We start from the raw sequence: 26970 nt of genomic DNA on the forward strand, positions 1-26970 counted from the left end.
TTTTTGTCTTATAACGAATACATAGATTAATATTGCATGAATTATCAAAATGAATTCAATCTTATTATCTGATCCCTTGATTTTTTTTTTTCTGTGTCCTTAATTAAGCTTTCATTTCTGCTTTCAATGAACTTTTCTGTTTTTAATTAATCACATTGTTTTTGTGAAATCAAATAAAAAAGGACTTGATCAATTACAAGTCAACTAAACTTAGTATACGTATTAATCTGTGAATTGCAATTTTGTATGCAAAAAATGTCTTCTAACACTAAGAATTCAGTGGTAAGGTCCACTTTTGGCCTTTAATATACATTTTGACCCTACAATATGTGTTCACACTTTCGTTTCAATGAAGTAACAACTACTAGAAGTCTAGAACTTTATTACACACTACTTTAATACTACTAATTACAGTATTTAGAAGTGAGAAATACGATAATTATTTAATTGAAAAAAGTGATCAACGTCTAGAGTGGAGATCACGAGAGATACTTAAAGGGACAAAGTTTACTTAGCTGAAAAGCAAATAAAAAAATTCTTTTTTATAGTTATAACTTTAACAAGAATGCATAAAATGAATTTTATACATGTAAATAAATAAGAAATAAAAACTACCAATCTCATAAAAAACATGGTTATTCAATAATTAGTGAATTTCCGTACTGTGACTTTTTATCACGCAAAGGCCAAAATAATTTTTGGTTGGTGTTTTTTTCTGTTTGTCCATTTGTTATTATTAAGAAAATATTTTTAGAAAGAGAAAAGGAAAAGAAACAGAGAAGATTACAGTTTAGTCACCACATGATCGATTCCCTGTCACCGGAGGCTATCACCCTTTCTACTTTCTCTCACTTCCACTAAATCCCACTCCTTCTCTCTCTACCATCTCTCTCACCCACACTGGGAGAGCATTTTCAACGCGATTTCTTCATCATCTCCGATGTTTTTACCGCTTTGTTTCCGACACCGAAAAACTTGAAAAGAAAACGAAAAAAGATTGAATTTTTACAAGTTTTGTTGCGCTTGCTGAACTGACATGGACTCCAAGTCCCTGAGATTCATAACCCACCAATCATTCTTCTCCGCCGTCCGATGCGATGATCGGGAATCGCTCAAGAGCCTCATCGAAAGTGAATGGTCTGATCCATCTTCGTTGATGGCCCTTCAAAACGATGAGAAGGAAACCGCCCTTTATATAGCCGCAGAGAATAATTTTTTCGAGACTTTTCTCTACTTGCTCAGTTTCTGCGATTTGGAGACTGTGAAGATAAGGGCGAAGTCGGATATGAATGCCTTCCATGTCGCTGCAGCTAAGGGCCACTTGGGTATTTTCTTTGCCTTTTTTCACTTCTTATTGTTGAAATTTTTGGTTTATTGATTGTGTTTGATTTAGCTTCTGTGCTAGAGTGGTTTATTGGTGTATGGATTAAGGCCTATTGGTTCAATTTCAACTTCTTTGTCGGTGTGATTTCTTGCTGTTACTGTATCTTGTGATTGGGAAGCTATGAACTGTGATGAAATTGAGCTATGAGTGAATTGTAGCAAAATTTCTTAGTTTGTGTTGCGTGTGTGTTAAGGGTTCTGCACCATTAGAAAAAGGTAGTATGTGTTAAGATCTTGGAACTAATTTCAAGGGAATTGAGTTTAACCGGGAAGAGGATTCAGGAGATCTTTGCTTGTTGGTCCTTGTTGCATTGGGGAAAGCTTTTTGAAGTGTTATTACATTCTTTGCTAATAACCATTTCCCAACTATTTTGCCCATTGTATGAGTGACAGCCTTTCTTTAGCATAGAGCTAGGCAATAGGTGATCATGATCTTGCAGCAATATTTATAGAATATACTAATAAATTTGATTTGAGTAGCAAAGATTGGTTTCTTAGCAGATAGTTTTACATTAATGCTGAGATCATATACTCTTGTACTACTTGCTTATCCAGTTTGTGAGGGTGTTTTTATGCATTTATAATTCTTCATCTTACCAGTGAGCTAATGAACCTGTGTTTCTATGTTCAGGAATCGTGAAGGAACTTGTTAGCAAGTGGCCTGAGCTTTGTAGAGTTTGCAACTCTTCAAACACGAGCCCTCTCTACACAGCTGCTGCCCAGGATCATCTAGATGTAGTTAATGCCATATTAGATGCAGAACCAGACACAATAAGGATTGTAAGGAAAAATGGTAAAACAGCGTTGCATACGACAGCAAGATATGGCCAATTGAGTATTGTAAAAGCACTTATTGAAAGGGATCCCGGAATTATAGCCATCAAGGACAAGAAGTGCCAAACTGCTCTGCATATGGCTGCCAAAGGTCAGAATACTGCCGTCATTGAAGAACTACTAGAAGGTGACATTTCTATCTTAAACGAGCGTGATAAGAAGGGGAATACTGCTGTCCATATAGCTACACGGAAAAGCCGCTCTCAGGTATATATATTTTTCTAGCACCTTTGACACAGCGAACATAGGCATTTTGAACAAGTTTTATGCAGCCATTGGAATGAATTAAAGTAGGAAGAAATATTTAGCTTTAATATTTCAATGGCACGAACATGATTCCTTGAATGTATCTTGGTTTGTCTGTAGCTTAAAACTGTTATATATGTAGGTACAGATGTACAGTTATATTGCTACCGATCCTCACCTCTTTTTCTGTGTATTTTGCCTCCTTTTCAGATAGTTACGCTTTTACTGGTATATAGATCCATTGATGTGAATGCCATCAACAATGATCGTGAAACTGCAATGGACATAGTGGACAAACTCCAGTATGGAGCGCCCGCTCTTGAAATTACAGAAGCCCTAACCGAGGCCGGTGGCAAGTATGCTAGGCATGTTGGGAAAGTTGATGAAGCAATGGAGCTCAAGAGGACAGTGAGCGACATCAAACACGAAGTCCAGTCCCAGCTCATCCAAAATGAGAAGACACAAAGACGAGTCTCTGGCATTGCCAAGGAACTAAAAAAGATCCACAGAGAAGCTGTCCAGAACACCATAAACTCTGTGACCGTCGTAGCTGTTCTAGTTGCCTCCATTGCCTTCCTTGCATTGTTCAACTTGCCAGGCCTGTACTCGACGGATGGGGCAGAGGCTGGAACTGCCATGATCCATGACACTGTTGCATTCCGTATGTTCTGCCTTCTTGATGCCACAGCTCTCTTCATATCACTGTCTGTGGTTGTCATCCAGATCACATTGGTTGCCTGGGACACAACGGCTCAGAAGCAGGTCGTCTCTGTGGTGAACAAGATGATGTGGGCAGCCTGCATCAGCACTTGTGGGGCCTTCTTGTCAATATCGTTTGTCGTAGTTGGAACGAAGAGCGCTTGGATGGCTATAACCATAACTGTGTTGGGAGTCCCCATTCTTGTTGGCACTCTGATCAGTCTTTGCTATTTTGTCTTCCGGCAGCATTTTGGGATGTTTGGGAATGATTCTCAGAGACGGATCAGACGGCCAAGTGGAAGCAAGTCGTTTTCGTGGTCTTACTCTGCACATATATCCGATTTGGACGACTATGAATCTGATGAGAAGAAGATTTATGCATTGTGAGGTTCGACCAAGATTTGTATATACTGATTCTATGCTGCAACCACGAGCGTAATATATATGCCACGAGAGTCCTCATTTGTATATTGAGAAAACTCTACATGTGCATTGAGTATCAAATCTAAATGTACCCAATTCATAAAATAATATAAGTAAGGAATTTCGTCAAAATCATGGCAATAAACTACCATTAATTAAGATATAAAATCAATAGTGGGACAGGAAGGTAATGAGAAACAAGAATAATATTAGATGCAAAAGGTGTACTTTACTTATTATACAATTTGTGACAGATGAATTATAACCCAAAAGACAGAATATGAAACAAACTCAATAATAACAACAATCCTAGTAATCTATCTGGCCCCACATGGTTTTCATTAAAAACAACAGAACCACATGGGTATATCTGTCACTTCATGAGAAAAAGGAAAAGGATAAGAAAGAAAGAATAGCTTGGCAATATCCAAGCGTTGCTAAAAAAACCCAATGCCCATCACCCTTATGGTTTCAATTAAAGAAGCTACCAGAATATACAATTTACAAATTTCTGCTGTTGGATCTCTCTCTGTGCTCCAACACCCGAACCCACTGTATAATTGAATTTTGACAACACTGCGAAACGATTAAAGTTGCAACTGCCCGGGACTTCTACGGGAAGAAGTCCTCGAAGGAGGCCTGTTTGTATCTGGCGCTGCCAATGCACGGTTTGCTTCTTCCGGTCTTTCTATGTCCTGTTAATGTAGTCATCCGATGGTTATAATTTGCATACAACAAGGTTCTTGCATTTTTAGCTTTAAAAAACTAAATTATTGAAGTTCCAAATTTCAATTCGAAAGTGTGCGTATGATGGTGCATCTTAACAACTTAAACCCTAACATAATGCTGTGAATGAAGTAGGGAATGACAAACCTTTGAGGATGCTGAACTGCAACGAATTTGGGACTGCTTCTTAGAATGTGAGCGGTGCTGGTCTTGGACTCGGGCAAAGTCCTTCAGCAATGAGGCAAAGTTTATCCCATTATGGACGTTCCTTGCATCTGCATCACCATCCTCTGCAATTTGTGATCCGCCAACATGATTAACTTCTGTGAAAGCCTTCCCTGGTGAAGGTCGCTTGAATTGTTCACCACTGAATGAATACGGAGGTACAGTTTTTAATCGGGTCCGGAGTATCTTGAATGCTACACTTTGCTGCATCAATGGATAAAGAACAACTAATGAAAAGCAGTACATGGTGTTCGCAGTGAACAAATGATTTAGTTTACAGAAATTCGGCAACTATACTAATATCAATAAGCCTTTTGTTTTAAACTGATGCTTGTACCCTCAACATATAAAATTATAAAACGCTTATCTCTTCATCGTATGTGGTAGTACTCTATGTAAAACACCATGCTTTAGGCTACAAAAGTACAAATTGCAGATAAAACCAGTTATAAAATGCTTTCAGAAACATCTTTATACAACTATATATATATACATTTCACTGAAAACTATCGGGCATGCCTTTTTTCATCTCAATTCATCAAAAATACCACAACTACGGGCCGTTTTCTCGAACTAGCAAGACTCAACATCATCTATGCATAACGGTGGTCAATGCTTCAACCAAGTACCTGGGGTAGGAGCATTAGGAGACCATACAATGCTTTCAACAACCATATATATCTTCCTGGTTCAAGAAGCTGCAACAAAACAAGATCTCAATCTGATGGTAAAGCATAAAATTTCCATTTTCAAAAGATATCTCATCATGCATGCTAAAGTAATCACTTGCATACATTTCTTGGACTAATAGATTCAATTCAACATCAACTATGTATCTGCGGTAACTTACATTTTAAGCATGATAGTAATGCAATTTACGCATAAATTTGATTCTGGCTCAAGCTAAAAAAGTAAGGATCATATAATATTACCTAGAGTAACAGATGATAAATACTCCGTAAAACTTATTTCTGGAACCACAGTTTTCTATCTTAATCTCGCCACCATTCTGTAACTGACCATTAGCTCCTACCCTGTAAGTGAGCCTTCTGTCTTTTAACTTAGTTGGCAAATACAGCTATGGACATTTGGCCCCAAAGTTCATTTAGATGCCATGCAAACTACAAACAAATTTGACCAGCTTAACTGGGTTGGCTAGGGTTCATGGTTGAAGGTGGGGTCAGTTTCCCCATTTTTCTAAACATTTTCCTATGCACATTTCATATAGAATAACATAAGTGATGCAAACTAATTTGCTCACAATTGTCAAACTTTCCTAGTTTGTATTTTTGTAGACATAATTATCTTAGATAAATTTGAAATATCTTATTAACAAAAGGTGCACGAGACTATCTGTTGTTATGAATTACCAAACTACTCTAGTTTCTGAATCTCTGATGCATGTTTCTTGTTTCAATTTGCTATCTTCTGTGACTGGAGATTGATTAAGTATGTGTTTACAAGCCTGTGCCGGGGTATCATTAGAATGCACTTGCTAACTACGGCCATCACTTATGCAAGAATCTGAAATAAGTATTAATCACATTCTTTTTATCTGTCCCACACTAAAACTGGACTTTACACGGTAGCCAGCAGCGATAGATCATACTTTTAGATATGCTGGCTTAGCATAGAGCAGAAAGTTTGTCGAAAGAATTATCAGCCAGTATAAAATTCTATAAAAAAAAAAAAACTGCATACAATGGCACATTTCACTCAAACATGAATGCGGGTTTGAATACACCATGCATAGTAACATAAGTAGGCAGTAAGACTAGATCCACATAGCTACATAAATACTTATACTAGTAGTAACTAAAAATGTGATGCAGATATCCACCTCAAAGAGAACACTCCGTCCATGAGTTTCATCTACCAATAGAACATTCATCAAACATACCTGAAGCCTTAGATATGCAAAAGTAGGAGTCTCGAGAAGGTGGATCAATTTATCCAATTGGACTAAAAACTTGACATTAATATCTTCCTCAACCAACGCTTGAATGACAGTACTTGCATGATGATAAGTCTGCATAATGATAGAAAAATAGGAAGAGCAATCACAAAGCAACATTAGTAAAGGAAAATGTGTAAGGAAACTTCAGGTAAAGACAAGATGGTAGTACAACCAACCACTAAACATAGGATCTCACCTGAGCTAATAGGCAAAGGCTTATAATAGCCATTGGTGAATGGCACCATGAAGCATATAAAGAAAGGAACAAGTCTTTTGCAGCAGCATCAAACAAGGTTTTTTTCAGGAGGTCGCGAAGGCTTGCCAACTCGGACGAAGTCAGCAAAATCAAATTCAAAGCCTGAGAGAAACAGCAATGAAAAAATAAACCCATAGACTGAGTATTAACCCCAGTTAGCTAGCTACCCATGGATAGTTAAAAGAAATGGATCAGACATTAAGACAAATACCTCTTAGGTGGACAAGATGTATACACTGTACAGCTTAAAGGGATTATACCTGAACCATAACAGATGCAAAATCCAGTTCAGGTTCTCGTTGAAGTATAGTGGAGAGCTTCCTATAAACTCTTTCTGCGTCTAAAAGCACGCATAGTCTACGGACAATCAAAGCACCACGTCTGCACAACAAAAAAAAAGATGGACTTATTCCCACAAACTATCAAAAAATTATACTGCGGCCTTTACTAAGCCAAGAGAAAAGGAATAAGAAAAAGAAGAAGAAGATGGTGGGGAGAGCCCAAGAGAAAAATTACACACACACGAAGCTTAAGGACTCACTTCTCCAAGAGAGAGTTGTCATCCCGAAAATTTTGAACTAAATAAACAATAAGTTGGTTGAAATGCTTCTCATCTTCAGCAATGCGTGCATGGACCTCAAGCACCAAAAGCACTACCTGAAGAGGAAGCAGTCAAATCATGCAGTCCCAATGTCTCACAACTTCCTTAACAGAGAATCAAACCTTTTATCAATTATAAAGTCATATCTGAAAGCCAAACCATAAGAGATTGGAAAGAATGCATACAAAATTTGGCTATTCAAGTACCACCAGACAGCAGATGGTTAAAGTTGCAAATTGCAATCAACACACGACACACAAATGTTTCTGAGTCAGCCTTTCAACGATAGGGTAGTTCAATTGGATTATCGCCACAGAACAACTGAAATAATTACTGGATACCAAAACTACTAGAGTTGCAATCTAATCTGTCTCTCATAATAGAATGCATTTTTTCCAAGAATAATTTAATCCTTCCATATTTCAGAGGCAGTGGCTATTGCACTAAGGACAGCAGACTTGGCTATAGAAGAAGAAACTAGTAATGTAAGTTATGATCCATCCCATACAATTTCAAATAGCTACTTTTCTTCTCATATGTCCAGGGTATTCCACATCAAGCAATGAGTTCGACTCACGTCTCATCTTTACATGAGAAGAACGACAAAGAACCAATTTAGAATAAAAATTGCAGCTATTAGCATCTTACAATGTTCATCCAAGAAAATTCACAAACTTAGTGTTATGCTAAGACTAAATTAATAAGCTCCAAATTTTACTTGTGAAAGACAGTAAAAAGATCATTTAAGAAATAATTATAGGATTCCAAGAAGGTACCTCATCAGAAGGATCTGAAAGTGCCTTAAGAAGAGTTTCAAAAACGTCGCTCAGGAATGATAAGACCTGCTCAAAAAAATAGGATAAGAACGAAATTTGTGAAGCCCAAACTACATAGCAAGCAATTGGGCACAGCCAGAAACTATAATCTGGGGTGAACATACAAGAAATGAAACTTTATAAAAAAACATTAGTAGTATTTGAGTACATATTCAGAGTTGAACCACGCAACAAATGTGAATGGAACTAAATGCAATCAAATGCTTTTACTACAGGTAATCTGAATGAAAACGTGTTCCAAGATCAATGCCATGCTAGCTCCAAGATAGTTTTTTCCCCAAAGACCAACCATCTTGATCTACTAGACTTGGACACAAATGTACACTGAGTTGTATGCAAGTATTGACCGTCAAAAATCTACAACAATTTCATCCATGGTATAAAACATAATCACATAAGCAAACTAATAACTACTGAAGCAAGATTACTGATTACCCCTTCCCGGTGTCTATTTAGTAGGGTTGATATCCAATGCAATGCTTCAATTCGTGTAGCCTCCCATTCACTAGACAGGTGCCTGTAAACATGGCAAAAAGTAACATTTATTATTCCATATATCCAGTGTGAGACATTGCAGACTAACAGAATACTTCAAGGTAAAAGCAAATTATTAGACCATTATTTCAGTTGAAACAATTTCTGAGGTGAATCAGTCAACCTAGCTACATGAAATAGATGTGACCTAACAATGTTCAAGCCAATACGATAATTACCTCCTAGCTACAGATAGGATGGCTCCAACGTCAAATCCTACCCCTGGAGCAGCTTGGATTCCTCGAAGTTCTTCATTTGTTTCGATAGCAACCTGAAAGTTAAAAAGAAATCTATAAGCCTATTGAAGCATAATAAAGGGATTAGGGATGCAAGTAAGAGTGGAAATGAGAAAGTCAGGGATAAGACAGCTAAACGAGCATCATTCCAAACAGGGACTTACAACTCTAATCTTGTCTTCCTTATCTGATATGCAAGGTAAGATTGCACCAAGAATATCAGCATAATGAGGAACAAGTTGATCTCCACCAAGCTTTACAAACTCATTAATCTGCAAAAGGGAATAAGAATTTATTCGCACTAATCCAGAAAAATCAGCGTAGTATTTAATTTACTCAGACATGAGAAAGCTGTGAAAGCTGGAAACTTCGTAAATGAATTCACTTTACCCAGGTAATAGCAGTCAGTCGAGTAAATTCATCAGGTGAAGCTGCCCTCTGAACCAGTATCTCAGCCATGCGGCCATAATCTACAGACTTCAAAATGGGCACTGCTTAAGTCAGAAAATTGATATGGATTTCATCCAAACAATGGACAATGTAATCAATAATGCTTGGAAAAGCAAGATTCTAACACGCGAACCATATGCTTTCTGGTCCAGAACCAAAATTGATACGTTCTAGTTTTGCTTATTAGTCAGTATACCTCCTACATATTTTCATTTTTACATTAAATTTCAGAGTCCTTGTTTGTTTTGGTAGAGTGGGTTAGATGCCCAACTTCTTTGGGGAGGAAGAAAGTAGCCATTTCCATGATAAAGTAAGTTTTTTTCTAATTAGGCCTTTTGTCTTAGAAGCTCTAATGACCATAATTATGATAGCTTATATCTTAGATTATGATACCTGCAGCAGCCTACTGATAATTATGTTAGAAACCTTAAGATACTAAAGTTCTTATCCCAACCTGAACCCAATCCCAGTGGTTCTTTTGTAAAAAATCAAAAAGCTACTAACAATTATCCTACATCAACTTGACATCATAATCGCATATTAAAAGTTGACATAATTGCGTATTTGAGCTAGTAGCCTGCCTAGTACTGGGTCAAAACTTTTTGGAGTTCAAATATTTTGGTTTAGACTCCAAAGGAAATTCAAATAGAAACAAAAAAATTCCTGTATTATTTACCTCATTTGTAGATTACAGTCATATCGTTAATTCGTTATGCAAGCTAGTTTCAGTTACTAAAGCTGTTGACATGTTGTACAGCAATTAGACATTTTGGTTCAGATAATCCACATAACAAAGCTACTAAAGTTAAAAGTCAGTTAATCAGAAGAACATTAGTAAATTACGTCACAGCAGCTGTGTCGCAAGTTCATAACTGAGAGGTGAGAGCACAATAAAACTAACTCCAAGTGAATCAAACATATAGGCAAAATAAAGGTTCACTCCAATGACCTCATCACTAAGGCAGTAGTTTTCAGGACACATTTCCAAAACACTATTCCTTGTCTTAAGAAATTCAGCTTGTATCAACAAACACGTGCAAATTTAGCAAGGTAAAAAGCAGCATAAGTCTTACTGGAGAGTTCTTGATTTCTTGAAGAAACTCAGAAAGTGCTGAATCAGCTTGTTGCCTTATTTCATGGCTAGAATCACTCAGCATGTTAAACAAGCCTAAAATTCCATATTCAGTAATTAATTATGTACAATATAACAGCAACAAGAATAACAGATTAAATAACAACTCAGACTAGGACACACACCATCAAGAAAATCTGGAAGAAACCCAAGCATGTCGATATCAGGAACACTATCTAGAACCGTAATCCAGCCAACCAAAAATTGACGGACATAAGGGTTCAAGACGTTCATTCGTTCTCTCAACAATGGTATAAATTCTTCGATGCTGTATCATGTCAAAGAAGCATCAGTGCCAGTTGAATACATTGTTATATGATTAGAGATCAACTAGAGAATCGATTTCAAAAAACAGATAAGGTAACATGAACAAGTAGATGACAGACCTAAATTGATCGCTCTCAGTGACTATGTCCTGCACTCAAACAAAGCCAAATAAAAGGAACAAGAATTACTCCTTGTTCAACTGATATCTTAAGATCTTTCATTTAAAGATAAATGAATCTACACCTTCACAAGTCTATCTAAAAGATGAGCAGCACTCTGTACATTGGCATCTGAATCTGCTGAGAGCTTACACAGTGCATCAAATATCTGGTTGAAGAACACTATAAAATCGCCTCTGACAACCTGCAAATTGCCTATATTGAAATCCCAAATACATAAAAGGAAAGGAGAATAGCAGAGGTAATTTTAGCTACCTTCGCAATGTTATACAGAGCTTCACAGGCATAGTAACGAACCCTGCTATCTTGGTCAGCGAAGGAGTTCAAGACTGGAGGAACAATTTGCTTCAACCCCGAAAGAGAGAAATGAGTCAGATACAAATTTTACTGGGATAACCCCAGAAATTGTACCAATAAAAATCAATATAAACTACTGGCAGGAAATGTAGAAGCAGCTGTACAGAAATGATTCAGAAAATAAAAGAAATATGCATAGCATTTCCACTTAGAAAATGATCACAAGAAGTTCTAACAAATAATAAACATACAGATACAGAGTTATAATTTACAAAAGACCGGTTCCCAATAGTACTGTTCCAATTCCTCTTTAGATGCAATCATGCAATGCAGCTTATACCATTGTCAAAGAATCATAAAGCCACAACCGCAACCCGTATCTTTCTCTTAGGACCAGCAAAAATGCAAAATACATACCTAAAACCTAACCTCAAATAAATACAAGGATGTGTGTCCCTCCTTTTCCCATGGTCAACATCACACTATGTTTTGTAGTAATAATTAATATATCACCATTCACCATGTCACCCAAATAGCATAGATAAAAGTTCTTCTAGGCAATCGTGAAAGTAGATTCAGCTCCATAGCATCCACTATGGCAACTAATGCATTATGTTTAGTGTGTTATTTTTTTACCCTGAACCCTCTCAGGATATACATCAGACCATAGATCTATATTTGTCGATTAATAACTGACCATGACACCAGTTTGAACATATATTAGAAAAAACATGAAGTAATTGATCAACTAATTGACAGCCACGCTATAACACATCCACGAGAAAAAAAGAGAAATAACCAAGGTGGTATTCTTACATCAAGATGTTGTGCAGCTTCTGAAGTCAAACCCACTGTTGCAGCTGCCAATCCTATCAAACCTCCCTAAACCCAAAAAGAACATCCAAACAAGACAATGAAGCAAGACACAATTCTCCACCAGCACAACGCATTATATCAATTCGGAACTTTCACATACTTCAATAAGTAGATATGCAAAAGCCTAGAAGAACATACTTTACGATGATTTGCCTGGGGCGAGTAGGTATATTCATTAGTCAGCAAATTGATCACTGCAGTGATCTTATCATGATCACCTGCCATCGCTAATTGTTTCACTATCCCTTCCACCTAGATCGAACAAAACCCGCAGAGAGAGAAAACAAAAGGACATAAACACCAAATAGCTTACATAAAAAAATCTAAAAGAGCAAGTAAAATTATAAAAATGCAATTTTTGCACCTCCAGAGCAGCATTCTTCCGCTTCTCATAGAGCTTGTCGGAGAGATTACGGAGAACAGCTGCAGGAACCACAGATAGTGCATCCGCCATTGAAAAAACCCGCTGACGAAAAGCAAAATTATCTAATTCTCATCACAATCAGATGTAAGGTGAGTGGTGGTTATACGTAGAATCGAAATATTTAGAGGCTTGGGCGATCAAGAGCGAGAGCAGATCTAGTCATGGAGTACCCAAAATTAGGGGGGGAATCTGCAAGTGGGGGGAAGAACGTTGATAGAGTTGAAACTTTGGGGAGACGCACTTTTCCAATTTCTTTACTAATTTCAGTATTTTTAGAATTAGGGTTCTTTTCTTTTGTTTTTTATTTTAGTAGGACTACTATATTTTGGAGTGCATCGTGGAATTAACGAAGGGGTTTGTGCGTCTTCACTTCATACAGCTCATGGGATTCGTGTCCAAACTACTCAAATACCCCTGTTAATCTTTTTTCCATCTATTGTCTACAATTCTACACACTTTTCTTTTGTTCAACAATTTCATACCATGGAATAAAAGACTTTTGCTTATTTAATTCTAAATAATAAATTACTTATATTGTTATTGTTATGAGTATTAAATTAATATTATCCACATTTAAATGTGAGCGGAATGAGTTAGTGGAATATGAGACTTATTTGTCATTTTATGGTAAATAGTGAAAGTGGACTCTTAATGGGGTCAGAGGTAAATAGTAAAAGTGGACACTGTACACTTATGCGGAACGGAAGGAGTAATCTTTTTCATTGATTTATAACTAAGCTGAAACGACTAGTGGGTATCAGGAATTATCCAATCTGATGTCCATGGGGTATCGGGTACCTGCTGCTCGCATAAATCGGAGGCAGTGCGAATAGTGAAGACATGAGAACGGAGGCAGTGCGAATAGTGAAGACATGAGAAATTCAAGAGTAGGGTATACCTGATACCGAACAAGTTAACACATATCACACTCAAATAGTCTAACATTTTTTACTTTTGTTTTTTTATCCGATCGTCCCCTCTCTTTTCATTTTCAATTTTTTTCTCTATTTCATTCCAATTTCTCGTCGAAGAACTATGCTACCCACCACCATCCCAATTTCTCATCGTGCTGAGTTGTTGTGTTTTCTAAATGGTTGTGTTGTTATGCTTAATTTGCCAATAGTGTTGTGTATGCATGGAAATAAGTTTATTATTTTTCATTATTTGGATTAATTGGAAGATTCCTTCATACTGACATTGGATGCAAAGTAGTATTCCCTTCATCTCATTATTTGAGTCGTTTCTTTTGGCACAAGATTTAAGAAAATTGTGTTAACAGTGTTAAATAAAGTAAAGAAGATACTAAAGTAAGAGAAAGAAGAGAGAATAAAGTAAAAGAAATAATAAATAGTAGGTGTTATTAGATGTTTTGTTTTTAGCCAAAAAAGTGAAGACTCAAGTAACTTGGGACAATCCAAAATAGAATACAACTCAAGTAACTTGGGACGGAGGGAGTACTAAATATGCTCAACTTGGTTTGAATTTGAAGAGTAGAATACTCCACAGAGAAACTTGAAAATATACTGAAATGAATTTGGTGCGAGGTCAGGTACCTGCTAGCATCGGATGGAGATACCTGACCTACTAGCGAGACAGGTATCATATGGGGCATTGCTGACAAAATTAGATTCTGGTACCCGTTTCGATAGTCTTGCATATGTAATGAAAGTAGGCCGTGTTTGAAAACTATTCCTACAACTTACACGAGTTTGAATGAGTCGAACAAATAGAACCCCTAAGGCAATATGGTTACATTGGACCATGAAGTGCATCTACGCAGAAGCTTGCTAGCTACATGATTTATTTCTGCTTATTTATCGGTTAATATTTTGCATTATTAATCCAAATGATTAAAATAGTGATAACGACCTATGCCAAACTTCCAGCCCTAGTATAGGCTAGACTTCAGTAAAAGAACATTGTTTGGAGAATAGATTGTGTATATCATACAAAATACTACTATCCATTATCTTATATTAGGAAAAAAATAATAAATTAAATGGTATTATAAGCACCGGCCTTTATATTTGACAAATGCAATTATCGGTTTCCACCCATCTTAATCAATCAACAACATGGAGGGCCATTTAAATTCCAATCCCTTAGCCCAAATTCAACTACAAAACTTTTTGTTTGACAACGTTGTTATCCGCTCGAGAAAGCAACCGTATTAGATTAGTAGTAGTAAAATCAAATTCGAGTGGGACAAGCAATTTATAAAATAAAAAAAATAAAATAAAAAACTAAATGCCGTGAACATCTCATGGAAATAAGTTGAAACAACCCATGTAAATCAAAATAGATGGTAGTTATAAAGGGCCTCTTCTAAATTCTAATAGAAAAAAGGGGATTGAAAGCTGGACGGATAAAGTTAGTTGGATTATATACCTAATTAGTCAATATTCGTTTTAGTTTCAGATAAATCCTAATCTACTGTGACTCAGTAGACTAGATCCATCTCCCCTTTGACTTTCTGGGTAGATGAAGCCACGAATCATTCAATAATATTGACAACTAAAAATAATGGAGATTTGAATTCATATACTATATCATTGTCGTAGAGCAAGCAATCGATTGCAGCCGTAGATGGGTCTAAGGATTATCAACAACATACACAGTAACATAGCTAATGACTTGACTGGCTGCAAGAAAAGGGGCAAGAAAGAGGATAGTGATTTTTGCACTGTGTAATCAGTCGAATTTGACTCGATAATCTCAAGCTACTATTTGTGATTGAATAAAGCGCATAAAATTCATACAACAATAAGCCCAGAAAAGCAAACTTACAACCGCTCAAAAGAAAATGGACTCAAGAGTGACTCTTCGAGCTCCCTAAAACCTCGATAGACAGCCTCGGATTGATGCTGAGGAAGGGGCAACCTCCGCACCTCAGTCATGTACCTGGCGTTTATGGAATTGGGGGTGTAATTGATGGAATGTGAGGATTTAAAAACATACTACTACTACAAGATAAAGAGCTAGAAAAAATTATTTACCTATTTGCGGAACTAGTGATCTTGTCGCGTACACCTTGATTTATAGCTGCACTCTGCCCTAGTGAGAATGGTCCACCAAGAATCAGAGAAGCTCCGGCAGCACTAGTGCCCATTCTTTGTGCAATGATGGACATTGACCATTCACGAAGGACTACTAGAACCGAGCGAAGAAGACGCAGCCTCAGACTTGGAGAAGGCAAAACACCACCATTTGATAACAACTGATCATAAGTATTGAGAACAGGTTCTATTGCACCCCTGCAAGCAGCAAGAAGAGCCCTTGCAATATCTTCTTCTCCAACAGGTTCAACACCCGAAGCCACTCGGTCCTACAAAAATCATCAAGCAACAAAGTTATTAAGAAACAATTATAAAAGATAAGCATTCAAGAAAATCATTTGGGTAGCAGACAACTGGATAAAACGAAATATTACCTGTGCTGCCTTCTCAAGGTGAAGACATAACGTATCCAATGGCAAAATAGCTGCATCTCCAGGGTAAACATGAGAACCAACCCTCTTAAGTACAGCACAAGCTTCTGCAATACCACCCCGTGAAAGAGCCTGATCAATGAGTCGAGCCCAGGTCTCTCTCACTATGCTGCTGTCAGCATCACCAGAATAGCTTGCAAAGTATAGCATTTCCAGACATATCTGGAAGCGCATAAACATACTCATGAGAAATTGCAGATTTGGACTCAAAGATCCACAAAAACTAACTCTTTCAAGAATGCTATAGGTAGTATAGAAACCAAAACATTGGCTTTGTGCATAGAACAGAATCAACAGATAAATAATAACACAATATTATGGTTTCTCAAGCAGCATGTAAGGGCTAGAAAGAACCGCAAAGCTTAAGGTGGGTAACTTTGAATATGCATTATGTGGATCCCAATTCCATTTACGCAATGAATAATCCGATACAGTTCACTTCTTTAATCACATCATTACCAACTTTTCTGTCTTTCTTAAGTTCAACCAACAGAAAGAAAGTACTCCCTCCGTCCACAAAAAATAGGCACCTTTACCATTTTTGACCATCCACAAAAAATAGAGCACATTCATTTATGGAAAGTTTTCAACAAATAAAAACCCTACACATCATTCCACTAACACTACTTCTCACTTACTTTTTCTCCTTCTCTCTTACTTTTTTTCCCTTCTCTCTTACTTTACCAATTCTACATTAAAACCCGTGCCATACACCAATTGCCCTATTTTTTGTGGACGGAGGGAGTATAATTTTATGGAATTTCTTGGCCAGTCTCAGACTTATCAGTCATTTTGTATGCTTCATGGGCTACAAACATCACTTTGCTAACACACTTATCATAATTTAGTGCTACTTGGATAAAAATCAGTCGAAGTTTTCATCCAACGCATCTAATGTAAGACAAGCATATATTCTTTATTGTAACTTTCATGTAACTTTGACAATTATCAGCAAACACGTGTCTTGAAATAACAATACAACCTTCACAAAGTTATTCCAGAATGACTAACCTCCCAGAGCTCGAATGGAACAGCATACTCATTGTATAATTGAGTGATGGTTTTTATATCCATTGATAGTTCCTTTGCCTTATCTCGAAGCGAAACAATGAAACTGGCATCACTGGACTGGTCACTGGTAGGTGCTGAGCCATTTGTGGTAGATTCAGATCCATCCAGAGAAGTATCCAATCTTGAGGCCATGGATTCCAACTCCTCCTTAATCCTTATCTGAAATTGAAGAACAGCAAGCTTTCCTTCAAGTAAATCAAGAAGACCATTATCAATAGCACCCCGGACCGAAACATTGAGGCTATCACTCTCATTGGCACTCTTCGCTTGCAGAACAGCATTACTCAAGTACTGGCGTCTGTCATCAAAGCAATGAAAGGTCACAAAGAGCTAGTTGAAGACAGATTAGGTTTATATACAGGTTGATGTCTCATCTACGTCAATTATAAGCATTGCAAATAAACGGTGAACATTCATCCACGTATACACACAAGTGTGACCTGACAAATCAAAATGAGTGACAACTACATAGCAAATAATATATCCACAATCATGTACAAGTCAATCATGCATGCACTCATGCAATTAAGTCACAAACCTTTGCTCAAGAGTTGGGGTATCCACAGCTTCGGTTGAACGCCTTTCTGCTAGCCTGAACAATATTTGAGCAGCAAGAACATGCTGACGCTTCAGGACATAATACCGTGCCAGAAGCTCAGAGTACTTTATCTGATTAGAAGCAAGCTGAACTCTGGAATGACCCATAGGAGAAGAAGATGCAACCAAGGAAAAGGGCTGGACCAACAAAGGAGAATAATATAAAACAAGTGCAAAATGACTTTGAACTAAAACAAGGGGAAAAACTTACTCCTGAGAACCCAGAGATGGCATTCTAATGATTTTGAAAGATAAATCTCAACAAATATTAATTCAACCTATCTGAATCAAATATAGAGAAAAGGAGTGAGACCTCATGTGTAGGATCACGTCCAGCATTTTGCAAAAACTGCACCAAGTCCGGGCCCCCATATTCTAATAACTCATCATCAAGGCCTAACTCAATTAATGTTTGATATAGATACTCATGGAAGACTCTATCTGATGATTGAATGCCAAGTTGAATGATCTGGCATATATATTTTTTGCGAGAAGCTTGATCAAGGGTAGATTGGACGACAGGTTTGATAGGCGACCCAAATTCCTTCCTCAAAGCCTCACCTTTGAGAGAACGCAAAGCATTAGTGATAATTTCATAACACTGCATACGTCGAGAAAGAGCATGTTGTCGGATCCCGGCATCTATTTGCTCATTGAAAGCATCTCCAGCTGGATCCCCAGCCTGGGCCTTCTGCAAAGATAATCGAACTACAGCTTCATAGAATCTGCAATTTACCTAATTATGTCAAGCTTAACATATAAATGCAAATAAATATACAGTTCGGAAATTGCCAGGGACATAACAAACCTCAAATCTTCGAAACGTTTGCACACAGTTGGCAAATCAGCAGACTCTGGAACTTTGCTTAAATTGTTGAAAGCCTCCCGGGCCAGATTTTCCCTTTCTTGTGTATCAGAAGTTGCGGCAGCTCTCTCCAGATATTCAACAGCTACATAAAACTTGTAATCGCTTTCTTTGTAATAGCTTGGACAGCCATCCCGAAGTCTATTACTAATATCATCTACAGTGCCCCTGCCATCAGGACCAGTGTAATACTGGATAAATGAATGGTAGTAAATGTGAGACCGAGGTTCATAAAGGGGCATTGATGTGCTGGACCAATGCAAGGTGAGTGTAATTCATAAATTTGCAAGTAAATGACCTAAAAACAAGCAAAAAAGTGATGAAATGCCGAACAAGCAATGTTCTTAATCACCTCCATTAAAGCAGATATGAGCCTTGTTGCAAGCTGGTCTCCATCTTCTGAACAAACTAAATGGCGGAATGTCAACTGCACTACAGTTTGCCTAGTACTTGCATCAAAGTTTTGAATCAAGCGGGCCAGAAGGTGTTGAGAGAGAAGTTGGAGTAGGAAAAGGGCTTCCCTGCATCTCAGAAGCAATTGCCTGATACACTCCATAGCCCTTACCTAAAAAAGACCAAATTAGTCATCCAAATATTGAGTTTTTTTAAAAACAATTGAATAGGTTTCAAAAAAATAAAGATGTACCTCCATGGCAGCCAGCTCAGCAGGACTATACGGGAGTCTTTGTCTCTTATTTGACGACCCACCCTCACTAGAATCCACATTATGGGAGTATGAACCAAATAAATTCCGCGTCACACTTCTGTCAGCAACAAGATCTGATCCACTTCCAATCAAAATCGAGCCAGTTATGTCTCCTAAACCAGCCACACAGCCATAGAGTCCACGCCTCTGGTTCTTCCTAGACCTCAAAAACTTCTCCAGGGAGCAAATTTTGTCTTCAAGTACATGCATTGTCTGAACAGAAAGTCTACATGATACGATTCCATCTTCAGATACAGTATCTGGAGATCCTGAGCCACCTTTAATGACAAAAACAGGAAGCTCCCACAATGGCAACAGCAACCTCGAAGTGCACAGGCAGAGGCCTTCGTGAGCACCTGAAAATACAGGTTCAGCTTCTTGAACAACCTGACCCATGCTGAATCCCCCAGCTGTAGTTCTAGTGTTAGACAATGCACCACTTCCCTCTAATTGTGGCATTCCAACAACTCTAGGGTCCTCAAAAGCTTCAGCTGCTTTCTCAGCAACAACATTGCTAATGAAGTTATCAGTATAAACTATCCGTGCAGCAAGCATCAAACACATTGCAGCTGCCTCTCCAGAACCAAAACGGTTGAAGAAGTCCTCTAGTAGTGATCTTGGCGAATTAGATTCTAAAAATCTCCTCAGAATGTCAATTGGTCGATTAAAAACTACTTCCATCATACCCATGGTACTAAATATAACAATTTTTCTTCTTGGTAATATATGTTGGGTTGAAAGGTCACCTCTAGCCCAAAGTTTAACTGAAGTCTTCTCACAGGATCCCCATGATCCACAGAGTTCTAGTTCAGAATACAGAGACTGCACAATGGATGCTGTATCTGGCAGGGGAAAAACATCTGCCACATAAAGCATTCTGCCTTCAACTGGAATAGATGATACTGATTCTCTAAGTGCACGAGAACCCCTTTGCGCCGTTCCCAAGTTAGCAGATGAAAGAGATTGAGTACTAGGATCCTTATTTACAAGCAAGAGTGATGAGACAGCAGATGGAGAAGAATCGGAAAGGACAAGTGTTCCAGAAGAATAATATGCAGATTCAATCTTCAGGGAAAGATCATCGCTCTGGGATCTTCCCGCAAGAGATAGCGCACCAAAAGAAAGTCCAGCGCTCACCCCAATGGGAGGAGATGGTCTTGTTGTTACAACCTTTAAACAACTTGGTTTACCAAGCCCAGCCAAACCTCCAACAGCACCATTATTTCCACCAGATGGATTAGTTGAGAGATACATCCTCCGGCCATCTGATAAAACAGCAACAAGATGCAACCACTTTGATTCTAAAGGGGATAAAGGTGATATGGAAACTATTGAAGATTTTGTAGGCCGAGCAGGGGCCCTTTGTCCAGCTTGTTGCCTGCCACCATAGTTTGACTCCCTCTGAGTGATCAAATTTCTCTCCTCCGCAACCTTCTTGAATGGGCCATCTCCATTCAACCCAAGAGAGAATACTTGTATTTTCATATCTTCTGTGCGAGCATATAGAACGTGTCTATCGGAATCAACAACCATTTCGACAATGGGGTCCGCAGCTCCAAATTTAAAAACATTAGGCACAACCCACCTGAAGAGTAGATCAAAGGGAGAGGAGAGGAAATAAGTAAATTCAAGTTGTTTTTTAGTAAGACCTAAGAACATCAGGGAATATGAGCTCTGCACCAACTACCAAGCAAATGGAGCAGAGAAAGTACCTTGAAATTACACTTGCCAGGCCAGCAGTAAGACAAACTTTACGGCACCGCTTTTGCCAACCTGAACCACTTGTATATTGCAACTCATAAACATGACCATCTCGGCCAGCGAGAAAAATATTGCCCCTGTCGGTGCAAGTGATGCAAGTCATAGTCACTCCATCAGAAGGAATTGTATATTCAGGCAGTGGTTGAAGTGAAACCTCAGCATATGGATCGGTTCCGTCAGAGCTTCCAGAACAACATACTCCAACAAGAATCAGCTGATTGACAGAAAGCACACTCATAAGATGAAAAGAGGGGGAGAAATATAACATATAGAGAAAAATGTCCTGTATGTGATATTGCATGACACCTCAAGTCCAGAAATAATGAGGAACAGCATTACAGTGGGAACGGCATTCACATTGAGAAGAAAAATGTGAGACAAGCAACTCCTAGGTTCAATTGGGGGAGGGGGGGAAGTGGCTACAAAGATATCATTATGCATTTTCATGAAGATTGAAAGTCCATGAAGGATCATGATTTTCCAAATCAATAGTGGAACAGTAAAAGAGTAGATGAGACTAAATTAAAAATTGAATGATAAAAGTTATTTGCCAGAATAAATAACATAGCCTAGCTAAGAAAAGCATGCACAAGACGCTTGAGTGAATTAGGCCAACCCTGCGGTCCTAATAGCATATATGATACTCCCAGTCATGGTCAGCAAATGAGACATATAAAAGGCGATGGTTTGAGTAATAAGGCGATAGCAGTATTCCTGATAGAAGCCGTTAAGAAGGAGCAAAGAAACAATAAAAGAAAAAGAAGCAGAAATGAAAGGAAATGAAATGTGTGGGGCTAATTTTTAGTTAAACAGAAAATTGTTAGTTAGTTAAATGTCACATCGTCATTAGTCCGGGAAATGGTTAGGAATAATTGATAAAATAATGCAATTCTGTTAATATTACTTATAATTAAATCCCCACTAAACATCAATTTACTGCAGAAGTTTGCCATTAGCAATAAATATATTTTATATTCACTACATTACATTATAAACAACACATGAAGTGCGATAAATGTGTTTATAAGTACAATCTTAGCTTATAACAATATTCTTTCATTTTTATTTGTAGAATCACAAAATTAGTGTTGGATCCTTCAAATAAAATTATACTCCATATATTTTTAATTAATTGTTAAATGTGTATTTACAAGTATGAGAAATATTATTAGATGCATTTTAAACTCAAATAGAGCTTAAACATCTCAGAGTACAATAAATGTGTGTCAAGTATAATTTAAGCTAATTTCATTTTTTTCATAGGAAAAACTCACATTCCAGCCATGTATGACAAAAAAAAGAAACATACATCAAAACCTAGAAAAGTGGAAAATGTGAAATAGTGCACAGATGAAAGAATGGAATACCTCCACAGGAGTTGCCAAAACTAGAAGATACTGAATAGCTTCAATGAAAACACCAGGCTTGGATTTTGCAAGACCCACAGCACAGATAGCCTGTTCCTCCCCACTATATTCTGGACACTGACCATCCCTACATTACAAAGCATTGCATAAATGAAATGTAAGATAGAAGACTTTTCTTTTCTACTAACAAAAGAGTAGGACAACTGCAAGGTGGATGCCAGTAAATGCATCCATGTCATTCGGAATGGTCAATGGTGTTCTGAAGAACTAGGGTTCTATATCTTATTTGATATCTCCATTAAAACCAAGTCTGGTTAGGGTAAAACGACAAAGTTTGTCATTACCCACACTTTAAAGTGGCCATAAATTTTATAAGGAAATAACTACTCCGTATTTGTTTGGGCCCAGGCCCCATAGACTATAGGTCAGTAACTACTCCGTATCTGTCATATACAGGAATCTTAGTTAAACACTTGATGCAGATAATAGATCAGTAACAATCAAATTTAATACAGAAAAATAACAAAGTATGTGCTGGGACTACAGAGTCTTGGATGTATGATCATCGGTTATGGTGGGAGTAGCAAACTTTCCAGTGGTGATAATATGTTCTAATGATAAAAACATCTGATAAGTTGATAGCACAGACATATACAAACGTAAAAAGATGGTAATGATTCCAATTAAACTATAAATTGCAGATATGAATATTGAATTTTATAAGCATGAAAAAACAACACACACTTCAAGGTTGATCTTATTCTCTGAAACTATACTATTGCATGATCAATGCCAAATCTTGCGTCATCTATAATCATGGAAGTCTCTGTCCCTTCTTTAATGTTTTATGGAGCACAGCATACAGCAGATTGCATTCCTAATTGAAATGCTTGAAATTACCTTCCATAATCTGCACTACATCTTACCACTCAGAGTTTGAATCCAAAAGATGCTACATGCATAAGCTTTCCACAGATACTTTACAATGCAACACAAAGAAAACTAACAGAAATTAATGATTGAAGAATATTACAAGAATCACATATTGATTAATTGATGCTCCTAATTTCCTTAATCAACCCTTTATGGTATGACAAACTATGTGTATTTGTCATTTAAAATCTAGTCAAGATATTCATGTTAATAAGGAGTATTAAATAAAAAACTGACCACTTATCAAATCTCCAAAGAAACAAGGAGTTATCAACAGATGCCCAAGCCCGCCGTATTTCTGGAAATATTCCACATAGCGCTGTTCCCTCTCCACCAGCAGTGTTGTACCTTTCAATCAGCACTGGGGGCAACTCCCATGTGTCTACAACTTCAACCAAAGGAGGCCACTGCAATATGCACATGAAGGCATAAAACATAGGTTCTAAAGCAAGGAAGTGACAGGTCAAAACAAGAATAGTATATAATCTGAAAATGGGAATTAATTAAAATCAGGAGTGTCATCCAGACGGTTCAAATAATGAACAAAGTTACACCGTTAATGAAAATTTATTACACTCCAACCGGCTGTTTTGTCTTAGTACCATTTACAAACTATTACAGGCATGCATAGTACTGTCAATAATATCAAATCCCGTCCAAAGATGGCTTTGGAATCTGTGGCATGAAACGCCGTGCAACCTATATTTAACCCTCCCCAATACCTCATCAATGTATTCCTCCATTTGTATTCTAGCCAAATAGACCAACATCAGGGCAATTGTTCCCTCAACAGTTAAAGCCTTTTGTCAGTAAAGTTCCCAGGTTTATGGATTCTAGTGTTACCTAGGACATCTCCTGCTCTTTTGATACACTAGACCACAACTTTTATTCTGGAGGGGACCCGTGAGTGCCGCACCCCAGGTGCTATTTTAATAACACTGTTAGAGACGAATAGAGTTTCTGCATTGTGTCAAAGGTAGAAACTTACTCATAATTAACCACAAGTAAAAAATGGAGTTCCTCAGATGTAGGGGCTTTCAAATAACTTTGGAAGATGTGATGGAAACAAGGACATGAAAATATGTAACAGAAATAAAGGATCAGTTGATTTACATTTTCAGATTTCTTTTGAGAAATGTGAACAAAAACCTCCATGGTTTGTAAGAAGATCCAGGGTAAAATGTGAAGAAACAAAAGAAATAAAACTTGCATTACAAAGATGAGACTAGGAAAATAAAGGATACAAATATATGGAGGAACTAACCCCGACCCAGATATACTCCCAAAACCCAACTTCAAGTTCAAACCCATCCCTAACCTAATATTTTTTTGGTTCAAGAAAGAGATAAACTTCCAAGAAGTCCAAAAGCAAAGAAATTCCAACCATGACCCTGTCTACCACATCTGCTTCTCAAAACCGGACAGTCGAAACCTTTAGAATTTGAAACAACACATAACCAACGAAAGATCAATTTTCAAGATGATATCAATGCCTAGTGGCACAATGCTCCTCTGGGCTGACTTACCATATGTCCATATCCTCAGTGACTGACCGTTTCTATACATTCCATGACATAACAATTCACTAGACCTTTTTCCAACACATTGGTGATTCCTTTCAGTATCTAAAATCAAATAAAATGCTATAACACTGCAAGAATTTTAGAAGTTTTAGCAATATACATAAGGGACTATAGTTTAAGCACACAAACAAATATTTCAATAAACAATACTTTGTCACAGAATACCCTCTATCATATGCATTTCAGAACTCTTCCATGCAGCAGAGGATCTTCATTTCTTTATTATTAATTATTCCTAAGTTTAGGTTGACCCGTAACTTGATTTACTATTAAAAAGGCATTACAGAAGCACAGTCCCTAGTTCTCAAGCTTCACTTTTCCACAATGACATAATGAAAACTGCAAATTAAATGCTTTAAAATGCTGCTATGCCATGATACGAAGGGTGATTTTACAGGTCACTCTTCAGTGTCACGTTAATATTCCTTTTATAATCTTGTTCTCTGTTGTAGTTGTTATTTTAGGTGATAAGATGAAATATACAAAAGTTTGTTACTGGAGATGAATCAAAGTTTTTTTTAGCTTTTTGCTAATACAATATCACTGGCACCTTGCATATTTTGAAAGCCTAACCCACTTACAACAGCAGAAACAGCCTGATCATCTATCAGCAATGAGTGAAACTGCTCTACTATCAGCAATGAGTAAAGCTACTCCACTAAAAGATACTGTATATCCTACATTTTGGGCAAACACATGAAAGCCATCAGGCAGAGTCCTGATCACAGTGCAGTATGGCAGTTAGAAAAACGTAGATCTACTTCGCTATCATGCAAAACCCTCCTAAATTGCACGGCTCCACTAAAAACGCAATGGCTACGCAGGCTATTTTGTGCATAAATCACATAATTTACCCATTTCAAGTATATATTTTCAAGTGATGCAGCTATCCAACTACATTGTTACGCATATTTCTATACCTTGAATATTGCAGCCACTACAGTGATAAAGAACGGCAAAACATAATGTGCTCAATAAATTCAATCGATATCACAAAAATTACAAAATAGCTGCAAAACATACCTCGCGGGGGTGAGTAGAATAAGGATGGCTAGAGTATCTAGATGCTTCTAAAGCATCTTCGAGGTCGAGCTGCGCCCCAATTTCCCTGCTAATGCGATCGGAAACGATCAGACCCGCATGGGTGACGTCTCGCATCACTACCTCATTCTCCCAAGCAACCATCTTCAACTAGAAACGAAGTAATTCGAACTATTTAACCAAATCCCTTAGGCTACGACCGTGAGAGGTTATGAAATCAAGTTGAAAATTAGGGCTTGAAAAGCAACACTGCAAATTCAAGCCCTAGATGGGCTAGTGTGGAATATTCTGTGGACTGAGAGGAAATGAAGCAAGTTATTGAATTTTCTGGTGTGAAGAGAAATTGGAGAAGGGGGTTTAGGAGGTGGGTTTTTGGAGGGATTAGCAAATTAGGGTTTTTGGCTTTGGCGGTCGAATTAAGCTACTTTAAAAAGTCAAAACCAAACGATTAAACTGAATTGAATCTCATTGAATTATTCCGATTTATTGGAAAATAGTTTTCGTAATTTTAGAATATACTCATAAAATTTTTATTATTTCTACCACATACCAAAAGATTCGGTGAGGTGAAATGAATTTTAGCCTGTGATTAATTTTTTATAATAAATTTTATATTTGTGTTTGCTTGATGTATCTATTATGCATTGACAAGAAAATTGAAAGATGAATAGAATAAATTTTTTTGGTTATGTTTGTTTGTTGTAAAATTAATGTTTTTAAGGAAAATAAATGATTATGATTTTAAAGAATATGATTTCTGAGTTTTTTTATTCCAAGGAATGTGAATTCTATAAATATAAGTCTAGGGGAATAAGATTACTGTGTTTGAAAATATGTCGTGATTATGTAACTATAGCTTTTATTTACTTAAAATAATCAAATATATTGAATGTTCTACAAAAGACATGATAAAAAGATTATTAAAATAAAATTGATTGCATTAAAATTAAAAATAGATATGAAAATAATGGTACTACT

General features: G+C 37.2%; 3 protein-coding genes across 6 annotated transcripts; 1 reads left to right on the forward strand and 2 right to left on the reverse strand.

Annotated features, from left to right (window-relative positions):
- Positions 1-778: 778 nt before the first annotated feature.
- LOC125211234 (Ankyrin repeat family protein) lies at positions 779-4915 on the forward strand. 4 transcript variants are annotated; one of them, XM_048110957.1, is made up of 4 exons: positions 779-1325; positions 2015-2424; positions 2674-4324; positions 4444-4915. In XM_048110957.1, the coding sequence occupies exons 1-3, from the start codon at positions 1037-1039 to the stop codon at positions 3547-3549; spliced, it is 1575 nt and encodes a 524-aa protein (XP_047966914.1). In that variant the 5' UTR covers positions 779-1036; the 3' UTR covers positions 3550-4324; positions 4444-4915. The 4 variants fall into 4 exon arrangements, with proteins under 4 accessions (XP_047966914.1, XP_088925132.1, XP_047966912.1 ...); XM_089069006.1 differs by having other exon boundaries at positions 4447-4915; XM_048110955.1 differs by having other exon boundaries at positions 2674-4253.
- Positions 3774-12835, reverse strand: LOC125211231 (protein VAC14 homolog). The gene is made up of 20 exons (XM_048110952.2): positions 12522-12835; positions 12296-12409; positions 12098-12163; positions 11240-11329; positions 11049-11168; positions 10925-10953; positions 10664-10806; positions 10480-10574; positions 9347-9433; positions 9121-9228; positions 8900-8991; positions 8622-8703; positions 8127-8192; positions 7291-7406; positions 7010-7130; positions 6690-6851; positions 6437-6565; positions 5166-5234; positions 4459-4740; positions 3774-4280 (listed from the first exon to the last, which is right to left on the reverse strand). Exons 1-20 carry the CDS (start codon positions 12609-12611, stop codon positions 4173-4175), a joined length of 2169 nt encoding a protein of 722 aa, XP_047966909.1. The 5' UTR covers positions 12612-12835; the 3' UTR covers positions 3774-4172.
- Positions 12836-15236: 2401 nt separating this feature from the next.
- On the reverse strand, positions 15237-26384 carry NUP155 (nucleoporin 155). The gene is made up of 13 exons (XM_048113263.2): positions 25975-26384; positions 23606-23775; positions 22436-22562; positions 21020-21282; positions 19248-20892; positions 18954-19166; positions 18545-18792; positions 18050-18461; positions 17678-17874; positions 17080-17437; positions 16012-16230; positions 15578-15906; positions 15237-15482 (listed from the first exon to the last, which is right to left on the reverse strand). The coding sequence occupies exons 1-13, from the start codon at positions 26134-26136 to the stop codon at positions 15365-15367; spliced, it is 4461 nt and encodes a 1486-aa protein (XP_047969220.1). The 5' UTR covers positions 26137-26384; the 3' UTR covers positions 15237-15364.
- Between the last annotated feature and the right edge of the window lie 586 nt (positions 26385-26970).

Source organism: Salvia hispanica, chromosome 3 (genome assembly GCF_029641045.1).
Source record: "Salvia hispanica isolate PSC_SH4W2 chromosome 3, Shi_PSC_v1, whole genome shotgun sequence".
Lineage (NCBI taxonomy): Eukaryota > Viridiplantae > Streptophyta > Magnoliopsida > Lamiales > Lamiaceae > Salvia > Salvia hispanica.

Bases quoted from the DNA above. Each gene is read 5' to 3' on its own strand.
- LOC125211234 (XM_048110957.1), top strand. From the start codon at position 1,037: ATGGACTCCAAGTCCCTGAGATTCATAACCCACCAATCATTCTTCTCC. The intron at 1,326-2,014 runs GTATTTTCTTTG...TTCTATGTTCAG, and splicing joins TGCAGCTAAGGGCCACTTGG to GAATCGTGAAGGAACTTGTT. The intron at 2,425-2,673 runs GTATATATATTT...CCTCCTTTTCAG, and splicing joins CACGGAAAAGCCGCTCTCAG to ATAGTTACGCTTTTACTGGT.
- LOC125211231 (XM_048110952.2), bottom strand. From the start codon at position 12,611: ATGGCGGATGCACTATCTGTGGTTCCTGCAGCTGTTCTCCGTAATCTC. The intron at 12,410-12,521 runs GTGCAAAAATTG...TGTTCGATCTAG, and splicing joins GGAAGAATGCTGCTCTGGAG to GTGGAAGGGATAGTGAAACA. The intron at 8,704-8,899 runs GTAATTATCGTA...CCATGTTTACAG, and splicing joins ATCCTATCTGTAGCTAGGAG to GCACCTGTCTAGTGAATGGG.
- NUP155 (XM_048113263.2), bottom strand. From the start codon at position 26,136: ATGGTTGCTTGGGAGAATGAGGTAGTGATGCGAGACGTCACCCATGCG. The intron at 20,893-21,019 runs GTACTTTCTCTG...TCTACTCTTCAG, and splicing joins CTGGCAAGTGTAATTTCAAG to GTGGGTTGTGCCTAATGTTT. The intron at 18,793-18,953 runs GTGATTAAGAAC...TCATTTATCCAG, and splicing joins TCATATCTGCTTTAATGGAG to TATTACACTGGTCCTGATGG.